At 51.6% G+C, this 17,894-nt stretch overlaps 1 protein-coding gene across 2 annotated transcripts; it reads right to left on the bottom strand.

Moving 5' to 3' along the window:
• Window positions 1-7,866: 7,866 nt before the first annotated feature.
• Window positions 7,867-10,842, bottom strand: LOC118978026 (keratin, type I cytoskeletal 16-like). 2 transcript variants are annotated; one of them, XM_037033192.1, is made up of 8 exons: window positions 10,239-10,842; window positions 9,679-9,761; window positions 9,364-9,520; window positions 9,089-9,250; window positions 8,879-9,004; window positions 8,354-8,574; window positions 8,212-8,261; window positions 7,867-8,106 (listed from the first exon to the last, which is right to left on the bottom strand). In XM_037033192.1, exons 1-8 carry the CDS (start codon window positions 10,749-10,751, stop codon window positions 8,018-8,020), a joined length of 1,401 nt encoding a protein of 466 aa, XP_036889087.1. In that variant the 5' UTR covers window positions 10,752-10,842; the 3' UTR covers window positions 7,867-8,017. The 2 variants fall into 2 exon arrangements, with proteins under 2 accessions (XP_036889087.1, XP_036889088.1); XM_037033193.1 differs by having other exon boundaries at window positions 7,867-8,094.
• Window positions 10,843-17,894: the final 7,052 nt, after the last annotated feature.

Raw genomic sequence — 17,894 nt, 5'->3', positions numbered from 1 at the left:
ATCCACTAAGGTACACTAGCTCAGGCTGGTTATAGATTTTTTGTTTATTTTCTTTGTTCATATAGACACAGACACAATTTTATGCACATGTGTGCACTCTTTCCTTTCCTGTGTTTTGGGGTCCCCTCCTCCTTCCTACTCCCCACTCACCTGTACCAGCCTCCCACCCTGCCCCTGAAGTAACCCACACTGATAACTTCACAGATACCCTTTCGTGCTTTTGGTGCTCATATAACCATATAAACACACGTGCGTGGATTTACATAAAGGGGAGGACTCGTGTTTACTTAATCACACATGTGAGATCAACATCCTGCGTGTGCTTCTCTGCGTCTTGCCTCTCCCTTCCCCAGTTCCTTGAGGAGTTACTTCTTGCCGTCTGACGCAGCTCCAGTTTATTGGCTGTGATGGCTGCTGAGTGCTCGACAGCATGAATGGACCACTGTTTACTGACCTGCGCCCTACTGATGGGCAGTCACTCTGTTTTCCGTGTCGGCCACATACAAATAAATTGCACATGTGTCCTTTTATACTGAGCTTTTATTTCTTTGAACTCATTCATTGAATAACGCAGCCCCTTCAGGATTTGAAAATCACCTTCACCATGGACTCAGACATGATGAGGCCAGAAAGGAACCCAGGAGAACAAAATCCCTGGGCGCAGGACAATGGGGGATTGTTTTTATTTTGCACATTTCCATTTATGCTGTTGCACTGTTCATAGGGCAGATTAAAGCTGGAAGGACTAAAACATCTTTTTTTTAATTTTTAGGGAGAGGGAAAGGGAGGGAGAAAGAGAGGGAGAGAAACAACTCACACGCCCCCTACTGGGGACCTGGCCAGCAATCCAGGCATGTGCCCTCACTGAGAATTGAACCAGTGACCTTTCAGCTCTCAGGTCAGGACTCGACCCACTGAGTCACATCAGCCAGGGCAACACATCTGTTTTATGAGTAACAATACTATGATCTAGGAAACACAGGGATGTTTGGATCCCAGCAATGAGTTTCAACAGGGAGCCAGGTCAGAAATGGACTCTCCTAAATAGACATCTTTGCCTTAACACCCTCCGATCTGCTCAAAGCCCTTCAGGAGTCCTGGGCAATTGGGGAAGAGAGGACGCAAAGCTCCATCAGCCCCTAGTCGTGACCACACTTCATCTGGACGGCCCGGTGAGGAGCTCCACTTGCCGGGTGCCTCAGCTCTCGTGGATCGGACTGTGTCCCTCCAAGGCTCATGAAGATGACTGCTCTCTCTTCCACAACAGCTCACCAACATATACTATGGGGGCTGCCTCGTACCGACATGATGAGAGGCCCCTGGAATCCAAAGAAGCCTGTTCTCAGTGCTTCTGAGAAGGTTTGGTGGAGCCCAGAAAGGGCAGAGGCCTCCACCCCAGTCCCAGGGTTTGACTCCACAGACCTTCACTGAGAGTCTCGTACAGGCTGGGTGCTGTCTCAGGGCAGTGGGAACAGGCAAAATAAAAAGCGTCACCCGTGTTTACGTTTCAGGGAGCCCGCCGGTCTTAAACAAACAATAGCAGTAGGAAGACCGGTCAGAAATCGCTTATCTCAGACAAGGAGAGACGCTGTGCTTTTTATAGCTCTCAGAAACAAGGGACCCAAAGAAAGCAAAACCTTACGAGCTTACCGCTGATTCACTCACGTCAACAGGTCCACTTTATAGGCTATCATTAATTCCCACTCTAGCCATTGTTTTAGCACGTTAGGCAGCTAACTGAAACAATATTTCGCAAATGTCGACACTAAGTCAAGCATGAAGAGGCTGAGGGTGTGTTCAGGGTAGACAGGCTACAAGGAACACCGGAGAGCACTCAGCCTCGCCTCAGCAGCCGGGCGCTGGGAGGTGGGGAGGCGGCCAAGAGCAAGCTGCAGTCTGACTCGGGACTTGAATCTCAGTCTGAGAAATTCAGGCAGCAAGGCGTTTCTGGATGGAAAAGCTGCTTCCCGTATTGCAGGAGGAACTCACATTTCTGTTTTGATAATGTTCTTTAAAGGGGTTCGTGCTTTTCGCCTACAAGATCTAGCAATGAACAGGAGAAATGTGGTCCCTACTCTTGAGAAGTCTTACTAACTGGGGGACCCCAAGAAAGTTTTTCTCCCCCTTAATTACTTGGGACCTCAGTTGCCCCATGTGTCAAATAGTGGCCTTTGTCACGGAGCTTCCCAAGGGTCCACCAATGAGGGCCCCTGAAGACACTGGCAGGGGCAGCTTTGTTAAAATCGGTCCCCACACCCAGGCAGAGGGTGTTGGCAACACTCAGCTTCAGCATCTCGTCACTGAAAAACTCCTGAGCACGCACTCCAGCTCCAGAGGTCTTAGTCACCCCGGCCCGGACTACATCCGGGTGGAAGGGTCCTTCCAGAACTCAACCTGAAACGTGACAGATGAATCGACTTACAAAAGAGATTTTTAAAAGAAAATACTCAAAGTTGGGGAGCATGTTTTGAAATGGGCACCCCCATCCCTGATGGCAAAATATGTATGTTGGTCCAGCTTCTCGTTAAATCGGTCTGGCAACACTAATCAAGAACCTCACAGCATCCCTCCTCTTCTCACCCAGTCATCACACTTCTGGGAATCCAGCCTGAAGTCGCAATGCAAAGCGCGTGCACAGCTTCCTGCGGGGACATGTTCACTGCTGCACTGCGTTAAACATCCACAAAAAACAAACGAACAGCACCGACAATGTGCCGTGGTCTCTCCCCTCCTCCTCAGGTCCACTTCCCGTGGTTTCGGTGACCCATGCTCAGCCATGGTCTACAATGTTAGATGGGAAAGTTCAGGAATAAGTAACTCCGGAGTTTTAAATTGTGCGCCATTCTGAGCAGCGTGATAGAGTCCCCCTCCTCCTGTCCCACTCTGTCCCACCGGCACGTGACCCAGCCTGTCCGCACTGGACGCACCGCCCGTCTTCTCGGTGGCCACACTGACTGTCATGGCATCGCAGTACTCGTGTCCAAGTCACCCTGACTTTACTGAGTAGTGGTCCCAACGCACAGCGGCAGGGGGGCTGGCAGTTCACATACGCCAAAGAGAAGCTGTAAGCTTTACCATAGGGTGTATGTATAGGAAAAAACACAGCATATATAGGGTTTGGGGCCGTCCACAGTTTCAGGCACCCACTGGTGTTCTGGGAACGTATCCCCCGCAGATACGGAGGGACCACTGTATAACACCTTTAACAACACATGGAAATGCTTCTTTTATAATAGCAATAAAAACTGAACACATAACTGTGTACACATTCTGTGTGATTGTAGTTATATTTTATATGCTAAACAGGAGCATTATTAAAGCCATGATTAATAGGCTGAGAGTGATAAAATATTCCATCTCGACAAAAGAACAAGAGACTAGTAAAAAAAAGTAGGCAGAGTTACAAGGTATCAAAATATATATCAGCTCAAGCTGGTGTAACTCAGTGGATTGAGCGCAGGCTGTAAACCAAATGGTCGCTGCTGGTTCAGTTCCCAGTCAGGGCACGTGCCTGGGTTGTGGGCCAGGTCTCTGGTTGGGGACATGCGAGAGGTGAATGATTGATGTTTCTCTCCTTTTCTTTCTCCCTCCCTTTCCCTCTGCCTAAAAATAAACAAATAAAATCTTTAAAAAAATATATATATATATATCATATTTTTGAAAACTCTAGATAATAAAATTGCAGGGCAAAATTTGGGAAAATCTCAGAAAGCTAAAAAAAGACAGTTAGATGGTAAGTAGAATGGGCTACATAGTCAGAGAGGAGTTCCAGAAAGACTGACAAATGAGAGGAAATACAAAACACCAGATAAATGTTCCAGAAAACTTTCCAGAAGTGAAGAGCATGGGTTTCCACATTGAAAGACTCTGCTAAGAGCTCAGTCCAACAGGCGAGGACACAGCCACACCAAGGCTGAACATGAGGCAGTTCAGCCTGCTGGAGAGGAAGAGAGGAACCCAAAAGTGCTGGGGAAGAGGTGGGAGCAGGCTGGTACAAAGAATCTATAATCAAATTAGCACTAGACTTAATAGCAACACTGTTGAAGTCAGGCAACAGTGTAATAATACCTTCCAGATGATGAGTGAAAATTATTTTCAGACTAGAATTTCATGCCCAGGCAAACTGTTCATCGAGAATGAGGGTCTTAGACTTCCAGCCAAGATGGAGGTGTAGATAGACACACCATGTCTCCTTGCACAACCAAAAGAAGGACAACAACAAACTTAAAAGGGAAAAACAACCAGAACTGGCAGAAAATCGAACTGTATGGAAGTCCGACAACCAAGGAGTTAAAAAAGAAACATTCATTCAAACCTGTAGGAGGGGTGGAGATGGGCAGCTGGGCAGAGAGGACGCAAGGACAGGCAGCAGCTGGAGGACGAGGAGATCCCACATTCGCATGCGGATAAACCGGGAGGAACAACTGGGAAACAAGACAGACCTCGCAACCCAGGGTCCCAGCGCAGGGAAATAAAGCCTCAAACCTCTGATTGAAAACACCGGTGGGTTTTGAGGCGGCAGTGGGAGAAACTCCCAGCCTCACAGGAGAGTTCATTAGAGAGGCCCACAGGGTCCTAGAAGGTCACGCATCCAGGAATCAGCACCAGAAGGGTCCAATTTGATCATGGGTGGTGGGGGAAGTGACTGAAAACCATCAGAGAGCGGAGCAAGCACTACTGTTCCCTCTCGGACCCCTCCCCCACACACAGTGTCACAACACAGTGACGTGGGCTGCCCAGTTTTGGTGAACACCTAAGGCTCTGCCCCTTACTAAGTAACAGGCATGCTGAGACAAAAGGAAAAAAAAGGCCCAAATGAAAGAACAGATCAAAGCTCCAGAAAAAAATACAACTAAGTGACGACGAGATAGCCAACCTATCAGATGCACAGTTCAAAATACTGGTCGCTCAGAGAATTGGTTGAGTATGGTCACAAAATAGTGGAAAAAGTGTCGGCTATGGAAAGTGAAATAAAGAAAAATGTACAGGGAAACAACAGTGACAGGCAGGAAAACAGGACTCAAATCAACAGTTTGGACCAGAAGGAAAAAATAAATATTCAACCAGAACAGAATGAAGAAACAAGAATTCAAAAAAATGAGGAGAGGCTTAGGAACCTCTAGGACAACTTCAAACATTCCATCATCCAAATCAAAGGAAGAGCAAGAAATTGAAAACTTATTTGAAAAAAATGATGAAGGAGAACTTCCCCAATCTAGCAAAGGAAATAGACTTCCAGGAAGTCCAGGAAGCTTAGAGTCCCAAAGAGACCCAAAGAAGCACACACCAAGGCACATCATAATTACCCAAGATTAAAGATAAGAAATCTGAAAAGCAGCAAGAGAAGACAGTCACCTACAAAGGAGTTCCCAAGACTATCAGCTGATTTCTCAAAAGAGACCTTACAAGCAAAAAGGGGCTGGAAAGAAGTATTTGAAGTCATGGAAGGCAAGGACCTGCATCCAAGATTACCCAACAAAGCTGTCATTTAGAATGGAAGGGCAGATAAAGTGCTTTCCAGATAAGGTCAAGTTGAAGGAGTTCATCATCACCAAGTCATTATTACATAAAATTGTAAAGGGGCTTATCTAAGAAAAAGAATAAGATCAAACATATGAACAGTAAAATGACAACAAACTCATGACTAGCAATAACTGAACCTAAATAATAAACAAAAAACAAACTAAGCAAACAACTAACGCAGGAACAGAATCACAGAAATGGAGATCACATGGAGGGTTATCAGCAGGGAAGGGGGGGGATGGAGGAACAGGGAATAAGTAGCATAGATGGTAGGTAGAAAATAGACGGGGGGGGGGGGGGCGGTGGTAAGAATAGTATAGGAAATGGAGAAGCCAAAGAACTTACATGTACCACCCACGGACATGAACTAATAATGAGCAGGAGTGGAATGCGGGTGGGAGGGCGTGTGCAAGGCAGAGGGGAACAAAGGGGGTGGAAATGGGATGACTGTAACAGCATAGTCAATAAAATATATTTTAAAAAGGAGTGAGGGTAGTGAGGGTAGACGAACCATATTTTCCGACATAAAAGGTCTCTGAACCGTTTCTCAGAAACTACTAGAGAATGTGCTTCACCTGAATGAAGGGGGAAGACAAGAAAAGGAAGACCGGGATCCAGGAACAAGGGTTGCAGCCCAGAAAGAAGGGCCAGCGGGGATGGCGGTGAAGGGAGCCTCCAGGGTGACGGCAGCCAAGAGAGCCCCAGCCAGACCGACGCAGGAGGACAGGGGGCTGCAGGGGGCACCCCTTTGAAAAGGTGGAATCGACGGAATGGGCAGTGGTCAACATATGAAGGGGAGACATGCTTCCAGCAGTGAAGGAGACAATAAGCTAGTGACAGACACGTCAAAAACCCAGACGAGCTGAAAAAGAGACACCTATTCCCAAGACATTTAACATAATATAAACTATGGCTCGACTCTGAATAATATTCAACGATCCTGATAATGTGAACATTAAGCATTGATCTAATGAAACTGTGACTATATTGAGAGGATGGGAAGAAGGGAAGTAAGAACGAAGTGGGACAGGGCGACATTGTGTGAGAGTGTGGAGTAAGACCCCATCCTTCAGAGCAGGAAGTCAAGCATTAAACGCGCAAACTGAAAAAAATCAAGAAGCAGTAGTTAAGCCTCGTGTTAGAAATACGGAGGCAGATGTCAAAAGCAACAGCTAAGAAAGGGGGAGGTGGCAATGGAGGGGGCACAAACTGGGGTGCCTTTTTTATAAAAAGGTTTTACTATGTTATGCATACGTAACTTTGATTTTTTAATTAAAAATTTCAAACTATGGAAGGGAGAGGGGGGACGCATTGCAAGTAGTGAGGTGTGGTTGGGTCACGCATGCCGAGCAGGGAAGGGCGGGAAGGAAGCAAAGCAGGTGGAATGGGAAGAGCCACGGATCGGAGGGGACACAGAACACCGGGAGCAGTTAAGCAGAGGCACCCTGGTCGCCTCCTTGTTCTTGATCTTGGCCACATTCTTGTCGGAAGGGTCACTGGGCAGAAATGGGAGTGGGACAGAGGGACAGCAAGCGGCCCTGGGGAGTGGCTGTGGCCAGTTCTAGGGAGAGAGGAAGCAGGCCTGAATGTGGCAGGGACACGGGGGAATGAAGAGGACAGCACGGGTGGTAGACATTTCCTAGGGGACTCGTGCGCCTGAAATGTACAGGCTGAGGGAAAAGGGGAAGGGGAAGGAGTTACAGAGGAAGTTAGGGGAGACTAACCGTATTTTAACCAAGAGGTGGAGAGGAGCAGCGAGTCGGGAGAAGAAAGGTTCGAACCATAGACACCATCCCCGAGGCAAAAGGCCCCCCCTTCCACCATCCAACACAAAAATCACTGTGGGCAAATGGAAAGAGCCAAGGGCAGGGCTAGGAACCCAAGCGTTGGAGTCCGTGGATTAAAATACCTAATGAGACAGGGTGGCGTGAAAGGAAGTCATGGGCTTTGTAGCCAGACAGCCCCAGGCATGGACCGCAATTGTGCCATGTCCTCTCTGTATGACTTCACGCAAGTTACTTAAACTCTCTGAATCCCTGGGTCGTCTCCATTGCAAAACGGGCCTGACCACACCCAGGTCACAGAGTTGCTAGGAGGAAATTGTAGTCTAAGGAAAGAACCTCCGTAAAATGCCTCACGTCACATCTGTCCACACACGTGAGCCCTTCCCCTCCTGTATCTCACCCCCCGCTTCCTGTTGGCGTGGAGGTCTACCAGGAAGACCCTACACACTCTTCTGAGCTTTGGTCTTTCTGGCACTCCTCGGGCTGTGGGGCCCCAAAAGGTTCCTGGGAGGTAGCTTCAACTCCCCTCTCATCATTTCAAGAACAGAGACCATACAGGTTTGCATCAATCAGAAACTCAGCTTTATTAGCCCGCCACCAGCGGAGAGGGAGGGGAGACAGCTGGGACCTGCGCAGGGAGAAGAGGAGCCTGAGCCAGGCCTTTGGGGGCTGAGGCCGCCAGGTGGGCAGGAGGCTCTGGCTGAGGCAGCTCATTGTTTGGAGTTCTGGCCCTGGCTGAAGCTTGTGGAGCCCTGCTCCTTGAGGATGGACCGGGTCTGGCGGCCAGTGGAAGAGGAGACTGTGGGAGAGAAGAGAAGAGGTGAGAACGGATCTGGGAGCTCAGCTGGTTCCATACAGGGAGAAGGGAGGGCTCAGAAATGCCCGGGACCCTCAGAAGCCTTACCATCTCGGGAAGAATGGGATTGGCTGGACGGGAGGGCAGGAGAGTAGACACTGTGGGGGGGAAAGGGAAGAGATGTTAGAGGTTCTGGGAGCAGCAGGGGGCCAAAGGGTACCGAGCAGAACTTCGGGGATGGGGCACTCACATAGGGTCCTGGCCATCCAGCAGGCGGCGGTAGGTGGCGATCTCCTGCTCCAGCCGCGTCTTCACGTCCAGCAGGATCTGGTACGCTTGGCTCTGATGCTCCATCTCACAGCGCAGCTGGGCCAGCTGCTCCTCCACGCTGCCGATCAGCCCCTGGATCTGGGCCAGCTGCATGCAGTAGCGGCCTTTGGTCTCCTCCAGGCTGCCCTCCAGGGATGCTTTCTGTTAGTGGGAGAAAGAGAAAGAGCAATGAGAGGTGGTCACTGCCGTTTCTCCAGGTCTCTGGGCATGTTTTCTGTGAGGTGCACGGTTTTTGACCCCAGCTCCGCTACTGATGACCAGAAGACAGATGGAAAACTTATTCCACCATTCTGGGCCTTCATTTCTTCATCTATAAATTGGGTACAATGACCCCTCCAGGCCCGCTCTCGGGGAAAGAGACGTGGAACTGTGCAGTGGCCGTGTTGAGGGGCTGGTGGCCATTACTGGTGACTTTAGGGCTGGGGCTGTGTCAAGTTGTCCTCACCATGCTGAGCTGGGACTGCAGTTCGATCTCCAGGCCCTGGAGCGTCCTCCGGAGCTCAGTCACCTCACTGCGGCTGCTCTGCACCAGCTCACTGTTGGAGGCCACTTCCTTGTTCAGCTCCTCGGTCTGAGGTGGGGACAAAAGGGCAGGTGTGAGGCACTCCAGACGTGCCCCCCTCTGGGAAGTGCCCCCCTGAGGACCAGGCTTCACCTTGCTCAAGAACCAGGCCTCGGCGTCTCTGCGGTTCTTCTCTGCCATCTGCTCGTACTGGTCACGCATCTCGTTGAGGATGCGGCTCAGGTCCACGCCAGGAGCGGCGTCCATCTCCACATTGACGTCCCCACCAGTCTGTCCCCGCAGGGCCAACATATCCTAGGGAGGGAGGGCAAGAAGCGGTCAGTCCAGCTGAGGCCTCTCCCGACCCCAGGTGCACCTGTAGCCCCATCGAATCAGCCTCCCATGCACAATGCCAGCAGGGGCCTCACCTCCTCGTGGTTCTTCTTCATGTAGGTCAGCTCCTCCTTCATGCTCTCGATCTGCATCTCCAGGTCGGCTCTGGCCAGGGTCAGCTCGTCCAGCACCCTGCGCAGGCCGTTGGTGTCGGCCTCCACGCTCTGGCGCAGGGCCAGCTCGTGCTCGTACCTGGCAGCACAGAGGTCAGGGCATCAGGTTCCATCCATGAGGCTTCTGAGGCTCAAGGCCTTCTGGTGCTCCAGGGTAAAGAGCCCTACTCCTCGCCCCCTGCCCTCTGCCCTCTGCCCTCCACCCTCTGCCCTCAGCCTGGCCACAGGGATGCTCACTTGGTCCTGAAGTCGTCAGCTGCCAGCCTAGCATTGTCGATCTGCAGAATGGGCTTAGCGTTCTCAATGGTGGCAGCGATGATCTGCAGAGGAGGTAAAAGACAGCAGGCAGGGTGAGCTACGGTTCTGCCGCTCAGGGGCAAAGGGCACAGGCGGGAGAAAGGACCCCACCCCCCGAACTTGGGGGCTGCCTGTCTTGCAGGTCAGGCCCTTTGCTCCTCCAGCCAGCCTGCTGGGTGCCCTCTCCACCCAGCTTCAGGTACGTAGGGGATGCACCCCACCTCTCCCACTTCCCCATCCTGGGTGCAGGACTGAGAGAAGCGGAAGGGGTGTTGCACAGAAGGCTGCAGGAAATGAGAGAGTCAGGGTTCCAGGCCAGCTCAGACACTTAGATGCTGAAAAAGCACCCTTTGCCACCAGTTCTCTGAGTGGACTTTGGCCACTCCCCCAAGGCCAGCCTCAGACTTCCTGTTTGTAAAATGGACACGCTAGCAAGTGGTTTTCTAAGGGCCACCGTAGCCATGACCTCTCTCAAAGCTCCACCCACCTGGCCCACCCACCTGGTTCCTCAGGTCCTCGATGGTCTTGAAGTAGGGGCTGTAGTCCTTGGTCTCAGTGGGCCGCTGCTTCTGGTACCAGTCTCGGATCTTGACCTCCAGGTCAGCGTTGGCCTCCTCCAGGGCGCGCACCTTGTCCAGGTAGGAGGCCAGGCGGTCGTTGAGGTTCTGCATGGTGATCTTCTCATTGCCAGAGAGGAGGCCGCCATCGTCACCACTGAAGCCACCACTGAAGCCACCACTGAAGCCACCGCCGAAGCCGGCACCAAGGCCACCACCGAAACCACTTCCCAGGGCCCCACCAAAGCTGCTACTGCTGCTGAAGCCACCACCGTAGCCGCCTCCCAGCCCACAGGCCCCCCCGGAGGAGTAGCGAGAAGTGGAGACCGACATGCCTCCGAAGGTGCCAGGGGCCCTGCAGGACCCTCCAGCCACGACAGAGGACATGCGGCTGGAGCCAATGCCACAGGAGCCCTTCATGGAGCCGGAGGTGAACTGGCGGCTACAGGTGGTCATGATGCCGAGGAGGGAGGCGAGTGAGCGAGCGAGTCGGCAGAGAGAAGAGAAAGGTGCTCGGAATCTGAGAAGGTGCTGGGACTGCCTCAACCCCAGGCACCTTTATATGCACCTGGGGAAGGTGGGGCCACCCCAACTGCTGACTCGAGGTTCCCTCTGCATTTCATCACTCCAGGTCCCGTCCAACTCCCTACTCCACTTACTCAGCCCGGGGTCCATTCACTTCTGCGCTGCTCAGAGTTCCCACCCAGCTTTGAGGGGTGTGGGTCTGAGAACAAATGCACAAAAGCAAGTTGTTCGTGACTCAGGCTAGGCGGCAGGAATCTGCTCCTGTTCCTGGAGCCCGAGGGGACAGTAGGGCCTTGGCACAGGTGGCTCTGTGGCGGTGGCGTCCCCAGGCAGTGACTCAGCCCACGGAAGGACTCCCTGCCCCACGGTGACAGCCTCAGCGATGCCATCGCAGGGCCAGCTCAGTGTACAGCCAGGGGCACCCTTCACGCCCGGCTCTTGGCAGGAGCTTCTGGTTCATAGCCTCCCTCTGCTTTGCCCACCATGGGACCAGAGGCCCCTCACCTACCCTCTCTGGGCCTGTGTCCCCTCAGCAAAATGAGCAGGCTGGGCCGGGGCGGGGAGGGGAGTCTCGCAGTCCTTTATAGTTCTAAAAGTTCTGTGACTCTCTTTCCCCTCCTGGACACAGTCTCTTTTGGAGGTGGCCTTGGAGCCCCCAGGACCTCTGGAAGCGGTGTGCACCGGCATGCCTGTGAGCTGGACAGGTGGCAGCTCAGCCCCTTCCCCGCTGCACAGCACAGGCAGCCCTTCAGCCCCTCTGGGCCTCAGGTTCTATCTGTAAAAGGGGAGGACACAGCGCCCGACGCACACAGAGGAACGCGCATGAATAACCCCTCTGGACTCTCCCCCATAGCTCGCCCCGACCCTCCCCTGCCCCTTCAGTGCCCCCATTCTTTCCTTCAGGCACAGCTGCCTCCCACCTACCTCCCCAAGCCCACTTCTACGCTCTGGCACCTACCTCCCACACCCCTGCCCTCCTGTCTGGGCCCCCTCACCCCCACCCTTTGAGCAGCCCCACAATGCATTGCTCCCCCTAATTACTGACACCCATGATAAACTGTGATGGGAGGGAGTCCCTGTCCTGCCACTGGTGCCACAAGTGACCCCAGAACCCCACCATGGGCTTTCGAGTCCCCACCCTGCATCCAGGGTTCACTCTCTCAATAGAGAGAGGGGCAGGTGGCTCTCTAGTCACCTGCCACGCCCAGGGAGCAGATAGAGTGCCTGCATGTGCCACGTGGTGCTGTGAGGGGCCTGTCCCCGCCACGGTGCTCAGCCGGGGAGCTGGGAAGGTAAGTGGATTCCCAAGGCTGCCATCAGGGGGGAACAGGTGTTTGAACCCGTCTGTCTGTTTGTCCCGCGGGAGCCATTTCTGCCATCCTGATTCACTCTGTGTGTGTGTGTCTCCAGCATATTTCATTGTCTTGAATTCGTCCTGTGAAAGAGAGGGAACAGCAGAGAGCAGGGTGATGCCCTGAAGTCTCTGGTCCGGGACTAGGACCCAGAGCTCAGGCCTTGCAGACAGGGACCGTGTGTCCATTCTCATCTACCTGCCCGTGCTGCCTGGAGGCAGCTCTGCGCACAGTGGGCGGGACCTTGGCCCAAGGGCTGGGAAGGCCTGGACCCAAAATTAGAGGCCCCCTCAGGGTGGTCTGAGGAGTGACCCCCAGCGCAGGCCACTGTCCTTGCTCCAAAGTGCCTCTCTGTCACGGCAGGAGGAGCAGAGAGGGCTTGTCCCAGCCTGAGCTCTGCTGGGCGATACCCCCTCGAAATCCTCTGCCTCAGCACAGCCAGCTTTGTCATCGCCGCTGCGTCCTGTCAGGCACTCGGCTTGTGGGCGCAGGCCCCAGAGGTATCGGCAGGGCCGGTGCCCAGCGCACACCTTCAGGGCTACGCCTGGGGTGTGCCCCCCTCCCCACACCCTCCAAATGGGCAAAGAGGCCCTAAAATTCTGGACAAAAATTCTACTGTCCCAGGTGTCAAGATGGGCCTGGAGTTCAGGTCCAACTATAGTCCCCATTCCCAGAACTGGGAGTGGCCTTTGAGGTACCCAAAGGCCACCAAGCTCCATCCCAAGAGAGCAAAAGACTTATCCCAGGTTACATGGCATGGACTTGGAGAGACAGAGACCCAAAGTCCCCTCTGGGGACTTTCCTTCTCTGTCTCTTCATACCCTCTGCCTCCCTTCTAATTGGGTCAATGCCTCTCCCCCATTCCTGGAAGCAGAGCAGATGGGGGCGGAGGGAGGTGGTGGGGCGGGGGTGGGTGGGGGGAGTGTTGCACAGGCCCAGCTTGGAAGGTGCAGGGAGCTATCTGGGCTGAGAAGCTTTGGGAAGGAAGCTGCTGGCCCACCATCAAGCCATTCAGTCAACACCACAGACCAGGCGCCCAGGACATGTCCAGCACTGGGGCGCAGCGGGTGGGGGAGGTGTGACGTGGCCCCTAGCCTTGGAACTTATCATTTGACCTGGAGAGAAAACTAAGACAGGAATGCAGCACCCAGAGCAGAAAACCCTTGGATGCTCTGGCCTCAGGACGCAGCTGAGCGGGGCTGCCTCTGAGCCCCTCTTCGGAAGGTGGCCGAACCAGGGGTGGCCCTGGCTGGGCCTCTGAAGATCAGAATTGGCAAAGAAGGTGGGAGGAGCTTTCCCTCCATTACACCTGCCCCAAGGTCGCCAGGCCTGTGGGCACAGGACACCTGCTTCCACCCAGCTGGCACCTCTCTGGGCGGCAGGTTCACCGCTCCCTCCTCGGGCCGTCCCGTTTCAGGTGTGAGGTCATCTCATCCGAGAGCCGGCCAGGAAATATTATTCGCCAGCACCACGCCTCCACTTGCCACGATCCCCAAACCTGACTGATCATCAGCACCCCTCCAGCCCATGGCATCAGCTTCACGGGACAAAGCAGATCCTGGGGACGGGGACAGTTTTCTCTCTGGTAACCAGTCAGGCCCAGGGGAGAGAGCACAGGAGAAGGAGGCCCCAGGGAGACCGAGGGGAGAGAGGAGGCAGCTGCAGAGCCCCAGTGGCAGCCAGAACCACAGGGTCCGAGGGAGGGTGAAGAGAGGAGAGGCTGCAGGAGCCGGGACAGAGCAGCCTGGAGTCAGGCAAACCAGGGTCAGATACTAGACCAGTCGTTTGGCCTCCCTGAGCCTCGGTTTCTTTCTCCGGGAAATGGAAAGCTCAGCACTAGTCCACAGGCGTGTTAGAGGCAAAATAAATAAAGCACGCGTTGGGAGCCAACCAACACCTGTCGGGTGTTGACAGCGTCGGGACAGACGAGATGCATCCACACAGCAGAGGCAACTGTGGCTGGACTTCCTGTCTATCTCTCCCTGCGTGTTTGTTTTTGCGATTAATAGGTGGTGGGATTTTTAGACACCTGTATTTCAGGCCCAATGATCCGCAGAATTCCAATGAGGTTGTACAAAATGATTTCTTGGCCAGAGAACAAAAGTCCCCCCTGATGGGGTAGTCCCTGAACGTCTAAAAGTCAATGGAGTAACAGCCCCTCCTCCACCTTGGACAGGAATATACATTAATGGGATTGAATAGGTAAAAAAGCAGGAGAAGCTGGTCAGCTACCACAAACTGAGCACGTAGAAACAATTGCTAAGGAGTTAGAGTCCAAAGTACATAAAGTAAGATTTTAGACAGAAAGATAGTTAAGTTAGACACCACAAAGGCCTTGTAATAAGTTTCCTATAACCACTGCTCAGCCTAGCATATCCTTTTGACCCATGCTAAATTTTAAGAACTTTAATAAACACCTATTCATCAATAAGACGTTTAAAACTCTGTACATACAGCTATTTCTAATTGTCTGGCTAATGGCTCTCCTGTTCAAAATAACCTTTGTTTAACATAACTGAATCTATAGGATTTCCTGTACTTTTCCTAGTTACCTCTGTATTGGTTTTTTCTGATTAACTGATCATACCATGTACCTGTTCCTTTAATATTATACAACAATCTCTATAAAAATAAAGCCTAAATCAAACTCTGCGAGTTCGGTCAGACCCTCAGAGGCTGGCTGTTCTCCGGCATCCAATTGGGTGTCTGACTCTTCATTCATCGCCTGTGCCATCCATCCTTCGGGGACCCTGAGACCTACTGAGGCCGGACCCTGGCAAGTGGTACCCAAACAGGGACCCAGAGGTAAGGCCCCCCCCTCATTCTTGGGACAGCCAGGACCCCACTGAAGGGTTTCACGAGCCCCCTCGAGTGAGTGAGGTTGAGTGTGGTGGGAAGATATATCAGAACTAAATTGACATTGAGGGCCATACTGAGTCTAAAGAAAGAAGACTATTGAAATCATTCAACATATGCTTAATAAGAAAGGTATAAGAGTTACTACGCATCAAACCGGTAGGTTCCTACATTTTGTGCAAGAATGTTGCCCTTGGTTTCCAGAGGAGGACACAGTTAATTAGACACCTGGCTCAAGGTTGGTGACGGTAGCGAGCGATACTGTTCTGACCCCGGGCCGGAGGATTCCCTGCTGACACTTTCTCTCTCTGGCTATGGCCGCACCCTGCGGGCACAGGTAGAGCATTTAAAAGCCACAAGGGTACTCGCCGCAACAAAGCTACAGGTGACAGGCCACACAAGAAGTAGGCTTGAGAGAGAGAGCAATGAATTTTCCTTTCAATTAGCTTTTTTTTTTACAAACACCTCTGCTCATTCTTTCTTTGAAAGCTGCTTTTTGCAGCCCTTTTGATTCTGCCTTTTCCCTCTGCCTGCCTCTGGATAGAAAAACAGATAGAAAATGAGTGTTTCAGTTTCAACCGGACTTCGAAGATTGCTTTGAGAACTCCGAGTTAGTTAACAGGATTATTTATGAGTGTCTCACCAAAGATAAGAGGCATTCCTCCCTCCAACTTGAGATCTCAAGCGTTCCTACATGAGTAGGGGCCTTGCGGAGGTGTCTGGGGTCCATCCCTGAGGTGTGCACGGGCCTCACAGGAAATTCCAATCACAGCAATTTAACTCTCGGCTCGATCAGGGAAGCGCGATATAAAGGTTGGTCACCTGGCGCTTCGAGCCCCCGCTCACAGTTTTAGACACGTGGGAAAAACCTACAACCCATAAATGGGGTTAGGGTACCCTGGATACCAGGTAGCCCTCCCTGACGGTTTTTACCAACAGTACATTCTTGACCCACCACACTATACTCCCCAATAGTTAATTAATTAAGGTTTAGAATGGGCTGCAGAATCTGAAACGGCAGAAATCGAAAGCAAAAAGGAAACCTTGTAACAACAAGAATGAGCTCTCTAAAGAACAAGAGCAATGTTTTATGCTAATTCAGCAGTTTTTTAAGCTGCTAAATATCTTCCTGATAAGGGATCTTTAGACTTAGTAATTCAGGAAAAGTTGGGCTGAAATTGAAACAGCACCAGGTGGTATGCAATAAAGACTAGTCTCTCACTGCCTCCTTTAGAGGATTTAATTTGAAAATATTGGTTTGCTTGAATTTTATTTTTATTTCTATTTTAAAAATAACATTTCAGTCTCAAAATCCTTCAATAAATGGAATGAGATCTCTAATATTGTTACATCATGCCAGAGCCATGACCTTTTATTGTAAAAATAAAATATAAGTGTACTATCTCCCGAGGAGACCTAGCCCTTCTTCACGGAAGACTAAGTGTTATTTTTTAACTCAGTGCCTATAAACACTGATCATTTTCTTGGAGAAGAACTGGCTATTCTCCCGGAGGGAACGGTTGGTCAATCAAGTCACAAAAGGCCCTTGGCACACACATAACCACTTTTGTCTAAAACATGTTTGAGCAGAACGTCCCTCATACTCCCCATTTTCCTTACAAACTCTAAACCTAACAACTACCAAGTCCTAAAAACAACAAAACAGTTAACATGCTGCTCCAACTCATTGCAGCTTGCAAAAACAGCAGAGGGCCTGTCTTTCCAAGTAAGGCACCTTTAAAACTGAGGCTATTTTTCAGCCAACTGCTTCCCACCTATTGCAAACCGGAAAGCCAAAGGTTAAGGGCTTAAAAGAGCCCTTCCAGAATGGCAAAAATCAAACCCCCGAAACTACACAAAAATAGTAATAGAAAAAGTTAAAAGACTGTTTCTTTATCATTCCCAAGCTAAGCAAATTATTAAAGATCGCCCTGACTGTCGAGCCCTTACTCAGACATCCACGGGAGTTAACTCTCAAGGACTTCGACCCAGTGATCTCTGGCAGATGGATGTTACTCACGTCCCATCTTTTGGTAAACTCTGCTGTGTGCATGGGTGTGTTGAGACCTACTAACATGCTATCGTTGCTTCTGCGCGGACCGGAGAAGCTTACAAAGGTGTAGTACAGCATCTATTTCAGGCATTTTCTTACCTGGGGATGCCCAAGGCTCTGAAAACAGACAGTGCCCCTGCTCATACTGGTAAAGCCTTCAAAAACTTTTATGTTACTTCCAATATAGTACATGGCTCTGGCGTTCCCTATAACCCCCAAGGGCGAGCTGTAGTGGAACGAGCTCATCAGACTTTAAAAATCCAAACATGGAAATTGCAGGAAGGAGAGTTTAAATACTGCTCCCCTCATCAAATTTTGTATCATGCTCTTTTTGTTCTTACTTTCATCAATGTCAACCCCGATGGAAGTATAAATTTCCAAAAACATTGGAATCTGGAGAATAACAAACCTAAGCCTTTAGTGAAATGGAAGGACCTGCTCACCGGGCGATGGAAGGGTCCTGATGTGGTTCTAACCTGGGGAAGAGGACATGCTTGTGCCTTCCCAAAGGACGCAGGGTTCTCCCATTCAGATGCCAGATCGTCTAATCCGACCCTATGGACAACTGCTGGGGTCCATCCCCGCCACCTCCATCGCTGGTGAGCACACCGCTGCAGAAACTTCCCTCAACTCCCCCGGGAGCGCTGCCGTTCCTATTCCAAGCACCCCTCTCCCCGAACCAGCTGATTCCACCACTCTGCAACCCGAACCTATGAGACCGAATCCACTACCCGCGGCCTCCTAGCCCTATCGACGGGTAACACCAAGCCCCCTACTTGGGGCCAGATCAAGGCACTCACTGAGGAAGCAGGA

Source organism: Sturnira hondurensis, unplaced genomic scaffold (assembly GCF_014824575.4).
Source record: "Sturnira hondurensis isolate 20B ecotype Veracruz unplaced genomic scaffold, ASM1482457v3 Scaffold0021632, whole genome shotgun sequence".
Taxonomy (NCBI): Eukaryota; Metazoa; Chordata; class Mammalia; order Chiroptera; family Phyllostomidae; genus Sturnira; species Sturnira hondurensis.
Note: the sequence above shows the minus strand (reverse complement) of the source record. Positions and strands in the feature narration are given on the sequence as shown.

Coding starts and splice junctions, on each gene's coding strand:
- LOC118978026 (XM_037033192.1), bottom strand. CDS start 10,751: ATGACCACCTGTAGCCGCCAGTTCACCTCCGGCTCCATGAAGGGCTCC. Junction 9,762..10,238: donor TCGAGGACCTGAGGAACCAG/GTGGGTGGGCCA, acceptor CCTCCTCTGCAG/ATCATCGCTGCCACCATTGA. Junction 8,262..8,353: donor CTGGATGGCCAGGACCCTAT/GTGAGTGCCCCA, acceptor TCCCCCCCACAG/TGTCTACTCTCCTGCCCTCC.